Source organism: Capsicum annuum, chromosome 3 (genome assembly GCF_002878395.1).
Source record: "Capsicum annuum cultivar UCD-10X-F1 chromosome 3, UCD10Xv1.1, whole genome shotgun sequence".
NCBI classification, from domain to species: domain Eukaryota; kingdom Viridiplantae; phylum Streptophyta; class Magnoliopsida; order Solanales; family Solanaceae; genus Capsicum; species Capsicum annuum.
The window spans coordinates 28,295,186-28,301,185 of NC_061113.1; the positions used below are offsets into that span (position 1 = coordinate 28,295,186).

Genomic DNA, 6,000 nt, shown 5'->3' on the forward strand with positions numbered 1-6,000 from the left:
TTATACTCAGTATTCCACTTCTACTGAACAGTGTAGTGAGGTGATGAGAATTCTTCTACATTAATCAAGCGTTTGGAGATTATTCTATTCCTGGGAGCGCATTGTGATGAGATGGTTGGAATTCTTTTATACTAATCAGAAATTTTAAGTTTAAAATTAGAAATGAAGAGTTTTTCAGGACTAGTTTTATCCGTCATGGATGTACTAACAAATCAAATTAGACTAGCAAGTGAATTTCCAGTATCAAAATACTTCAGTCGTTTTAATTTATTCGACTTATTTTTTTTAAATTCATTTTTTTTGTCAACTTTTGATTCTAGCTTTTTACATGACATATTTAAGACTACTAGACTAAAACATATTTTCGTATGTTGCATATATGCTACTTTTTTAGGAACCTGAGGAAAATCCACAGCCTCTAATTTTTGAATGAGCATCTGTTGTATAATAGCTCGCAAATCACACGAGAGATATAAATTGCATTAGGCAAGAATCAAGATCCATGTAGACAAACTTATGATTGAGTGATAGATGGAAGCTAAATATCCTTGATCTCCCACGTAAAAAATCCACCACTCAACCATACCTTTGCGGAATAATATATACTATTTTTAAGATCGTGAGATTCAAAGATAAAATAAATTATATTTTTCAAATTTGGGATAAGTCAAAACCAAATTGAAACCAAGTGAGGTATTACCATAAATTGAATTAATCACTCTACCAACCTCTAAAAAAGACCCACACACCTAACACAAACAAATCGACAGACTTGGGCATGGCAAAAAAAACCTCATCATACTAAACACACCAAAAACACCGCACCAGCTTTAAACAAATACCAACAAATTCTTTGGAGGTCATCAACCCTTCACCTATCTTTTCATCTCCACCTCTTGTTCTTCTTCCTCCTCTTTCCCTCTCCATTTCTCACTCAAAACCTTAAAAATGGATCCCAACAACCAATCGTCAAACAACAACCTAGAAAACCAAACATCTAACGAAGAACAACAAAATACAACCCCCATACCCCAACAACAACAACAACAACAAACTTTACCCATAGCCTCAATTTCCCTTGCATTATCCACAATTTTGCCTACCCATTTCCTTAATCCCCCCAAAATCTCCACCGTTTTCAACTCCAACAAACCCAACAAAGTCAAAATCCCAACTCAACTCTCCTCTCTTTCCACTCTCTCTCTCTCATCATCTCTCCCTCCTCCTCCTACAAAACCCAAGTCAACAATCTCTGCTAACCCTCTTCAAGATTCCCTCACTTTAAACCCTCTCCGCCCTTCGGAGCCTTCCAATGCTGCTGGTTTACGACGTGCATCCATCGTTTGGTTCCGCAACGATCTTCGTGTCCATGATAACGAGTGTCTCAACGCAGCTCACAATGAATCAATGTCTGTTCTGCCCGTTTACTGTTTTGACCCGAGAGATTACGGCAAGTCTTCATCTGGGTTTGATAAAACGGGTCCATATCGAGCTACGTTCTTGATTGAATCGGTTAAGGACTTGAGGAAGAATTTACAAGCGAGAGGGTCTGACCTTGTTGTGAGAATTGGGAAACCGGAGACGGTGTTGGTTGAATTGGCGAAAGCTGTTGGTGCGGAAGCGGTGTATGCTCATAGAGAAGTTTCGTATGATGAGGTTAAAGGGGAAGATAAGATTGATGCTGTGATGAAGGATGAGGGACTGGATGTGAAGTTCTTTTGGGGTAGTACGTTGTATCATTTAGATGATTTGCCTTTTAAGTTGGAGGAAATGCCGACGAATTACGGAGGGTTTAGGGAGAAAGTGCAAGGGTTGGAAGTAAGGAAGACAATTGAGGCACTGGATCAGTTGAGGGGATTTCCTGCTAGAGGTGATGTGGAGCCTGGGGAGATTCCTTCTTTGGTTGATTTGGGGCTCAATCCTAGTGCCACAATGGGTCAGGTATTACTTTGTTTGATTTTGTAATTCGCGTTGATCATTAGCAAATGTAGTTTTATTAAGTATTAGATTAAAATAGTTTTACATTTGGTCTCTAGAAAATGTAGAGAACCTTTGGTGTTAGAGGACTTCTTATTTGACTACATCGACAACAACAATAGAGCCAAGTGTATCACATGAGTTGGGTCTCGGAAGGGTATAGTGTATGCATAAAATGTAGGTCTATTGAGTGTTAGATGAAAGTAGTTTTACGTTGGTCTCTAGAAAATGTAGAGAACCTTTGGTGTTAGAGGACGTCTTATTTGACTACATCGCCAACAACAATAGAGCTGGTGTGTGTGTATCCCATGTGTGGGATCTAGGGAGGGTATAGTGTATGCAGAAATTGTAGCTCTATTGGGTGTTGGATGAAAGTAGTTTTACATTGGTCTCTAGAAAATGTACAGAACCTTTGGTGTTAGAGAACTTCTAATTTGACTACAATGACAGCAAAAATAGCTAGTGTAATCTGAGTCCGGAGCTGCAAGGGACAGTTTTTCAACAGTGCAAACCAAAACGGGCAGCTCTTTCACTTATGTATCAAAACGGACAGTTCACCCAAAAATGCGCGAACTATTGTTCATTGCCATTAACTCCGTCAAGATGCAATTGGAAAATAAAAATATTAAAGGGGTTCGCCAGTATTGGAAAATAAAAATATTAAAAGGGTTTGCCCAAAAAACTGGCGAACCCCATTTTATATAGTTTGCCCATTTGTGGAGAAATTACAATTCTTTTTTTTTTTTTTTAGTTTGCCACACATGCAAACTATGAAAATATTCTTCAATCCAAATTTTCTTTTACAAATTGAGAGGTGCTTCACGTTATTTAAAAAAAATTTCAATATAACTAGTTTGAATTATATATCCTTTTCAAAATATCACTCTCCTGCTCGATTTCATTTTGTATATCCTTTAGCCGATTTGTTTTTCTTCAGATTCTTTTAGCAATGTCCTAAGAAAATCTCTTATCTTCTACGACTTCCTTGAGGTTAGATAGCGTGTCAAACTTCATAGTATTTTGTGAAGTTGCGGTATCACCATTGAATTTGGGTCTCTTCAATCGTGACATAATGTTGTTAGTTTCATTTATTGGCATATTTTCTACTCATCGAAAATTATCACATCCACCATTTTCCTAAAACAATAAAACAAGGAAAAAAGTGAATATACACATATTTTTAATTGAACAACTTAAATTTTTCATCTTTGAATGTACACAACTCCAAAACTTATGACCGGGATTCCTTAGAGTCTTCGATATTTTCACTTTACAATATTGATTGTATTTACAGACATCCGGTTCAATTGAATATCCAAACATTTCTGTTTGTTAAGACATAATTATCAACTTTTAAAGCCAGATGGTAGATGGTAGAATAATATGATAGATGAATAAGATAATATGAAGTGGATAACAACACATATTTATTAGTGAAAAAGTTGTATGACTTCTAAGTATTGAATTAATCAATTATAATATATACACATAATGGGGTTCGCCGGTTTTTGAGTGAACCCCTTTATATTTTTCTTTCCAATTGCATCCTAACGGAGTTAATGGCAATGAACAATGGGCGAGCTGTACATTTTGATACATAAGTGAAAGGGTTGTCCGATTTGGTTTGCTGTGTTGAAACACTGTCCCTTTCGGCTCCGGACTCGGTGTAATACCATGAGTGAGGTCTGGGAGGGGCATAGTGTGTGCAGACCTTATGTCCCCACGTTGAGAGGTAGAGAGGTTGTATAGACCATCTCTGAATGAAAAGCAGTTTGAAGAACTTCAACTTTGTGAGTTTTGGATTGAAACAGGTACAAATGTTGCGTAACAGATAGTAAAGATTCATATAGTTGAATTCAACTAGTTTGAGATTGAGCTATGGTAATAGTTCGTTTGTTTCACCTATTTTTCTGTTTCTTAGCCACTTATTTTGTGTGGCAGAGACGATCAAGATTCCATTTTTGTACATAATGGAAGTGATTCAGGTTAGAAATATTTGATGGTTTAATCCAATGTATCTCTTGTATTTATATCGTAAACTTTGTAAGATAAAGCTCCTTGTTTAAGTAGGTTTAGTGTTCGCCATCTGAACATTAGTAATGTAAATGACCCTTCCTCTGTGTAGGGTCCTTTATGTACTAGTTATGTTTATTGAATCTCCAGCTCATAGGTTTCACAATTTGTTGATCAATGTATTCAAGTATCCTTATTAGGTGGTCACCAACTAGGACACAACACGCCATCTATAGTGCTCATCGAATAGACTTCTATTTGATAGCTCGAGATGTAATCTAGAGTGAACCTTTTTGTCGCATTTGGAGGTTGCTTTTTTAGTATTGCCCCTACATGCACGTGGATAATCGCATGATAACTGTTGAATGATTTTCCATCGACTTGAATTTGTAGTTGTCATACTGTATTTAAACTTTGGAAATGTAAGTTTAACATCACAAACTAGTCAGACAAAGTTGATTCTTTCGGTTACTTTGCAAACTATGGCAAATGTAGACCTTTCTTTATCCTGGTATTCTTAAACATTTGCATTTGCCGTTCAATTAGAATGGAAAACAAGCTGCTAATGCTTCCCTCGTGGGAGGAGAGAATGAAGCACTGCAGAGACTTAGAAAATTTGCAGCAGAATGTCAGGCCCAACCCAATAAGGAAAACAAGGATGGTACAACAGACAGTATATATGGTGCAAACTTTTCTTGCAAAATATCGCCTTGGCTGGCTATGGGATGTCTCTCACCCCGTTCCATGTTTGATGAATTGAAAAAGTCTACATCAAGGTAATGTCAGTCAATAGTTTGTATGCTGATACTATTTGCCTGTGAGATTGATATGACTGGTTAACGCTTCATTGGTTTTTTGTGCTGCAGAACGATTTCTGCTGCCTCTGGCAAGAAAGATAGTGGTAGTGGCATGGGGCTCAACTGGCTGATGTATGAGCTGTTATGGAGGGATTTTTTCAGGTAAGCTAGCAACATTCAACTTTAGCTCATATGACCGAGGTGCTTGTTTCGCTTTCATGCAGTGTGATATTCGTTCCACCCTTTATGGAACAATTCCTGCCCTTTAGATTTGTCGGAAGGTTTTCATGACTGTAGTGTTTTATTCTAAATCTTATTGAGCTTCTATCATACATTATATGATTTTTTGGTTAACGTTCTGTTCTCCAAATTGTCAGATTCATCACCAAGAAATACAGTGCTGCGAAACAAACTAATGCTGCTCCAGTAACCGCTTGTGTGGGAGCTGCTGCTTAACAATGTGGTATATTCGAAAAGGAGAATGAGGTTTCTTTTTTTCATCTTGATTTTTTTTCTCCAGAAGCTTAGCCGTTGAATGTTAGAGTTGGACTGTCATTAGATTGAAGCATTCATCAATGTTACATTTTATATTAGACAATTAAGTGTTGGATATAAAAGAATTTGTCGCCATTTCTAGCAGATTGTTTTGCCATCTTTCTTATGCCATTAGACTCTTTTATATATTGGTTGACCCATATTCTTTAAGAAATCGAGGCTGATAACTACAAGAAGCTGGTGATATGCTAGTTAAATAAGTGAGACTAGTAAATACTGACAAGCAGGAATGGCGCTAGGAGGGCTCAACGAGGTTTGGAGCCCCTTTCACCGGAAAATTATGTTGTACATATAAATAGATGTTGAATATGAATCCTGAGGCTTTTCGCGCATTTACTTCTTTATATATCAAAATTTCTTAACGTCTTTCATCACTGGTAGCTCTCGAGGAAAGCAACAGTTAAAGCAGTTTATCATATACTATGTTTCACAGTACAATAATTACCCAAAAAAATTCACAAAGCAAAACATGCTTTTCAAACACGCATATGTTCATGTGTGTAATGAATCATGTATGTGTATTCAATATTACCTCAACCACGATGTTCACTACTATGCCTCAACTCTGCCCAAGTGAAACTCGCTTGCGCAGGTGGTCTCAGGCTTCTGATAAAGGAAAAGGATTGCAGTGGGTTGACAACCAGCATAAAACTAATCA

At 37.1% G+C, this 6,000-nt stretch overlaps 1 protein-coding gene across 1 annotated transcript; it reads left to right on the forward strand.

Annotated features, from left to right (window-relative positions):
- The first annotated feature begins 581 nt into the window (after nt 1-581).
- On the forward strand, nt 582-5,426 carry LOC107864038 (blue-light photoreceptor PHR2). Its single transcript, XM_016710291.2, has 4 exons — nt 582-1,941; nt 4,537-4,766; nt 4,857-4,949; nt 5,165-5,426. The coding sequence occupies exons 1-4, from the start codon at nt 949-951 to the stop codon at nt 5,241-5,243; spliced, it is 1,395 nt and encodes a 464-aa protein (XP_016565777.1). The 5' UTR covers nt 582-948; the 3' UTR covers nt 5,244-5,426.
- Nucleotides 5,427-6,000: the final 574 nt, after the last annotated feature.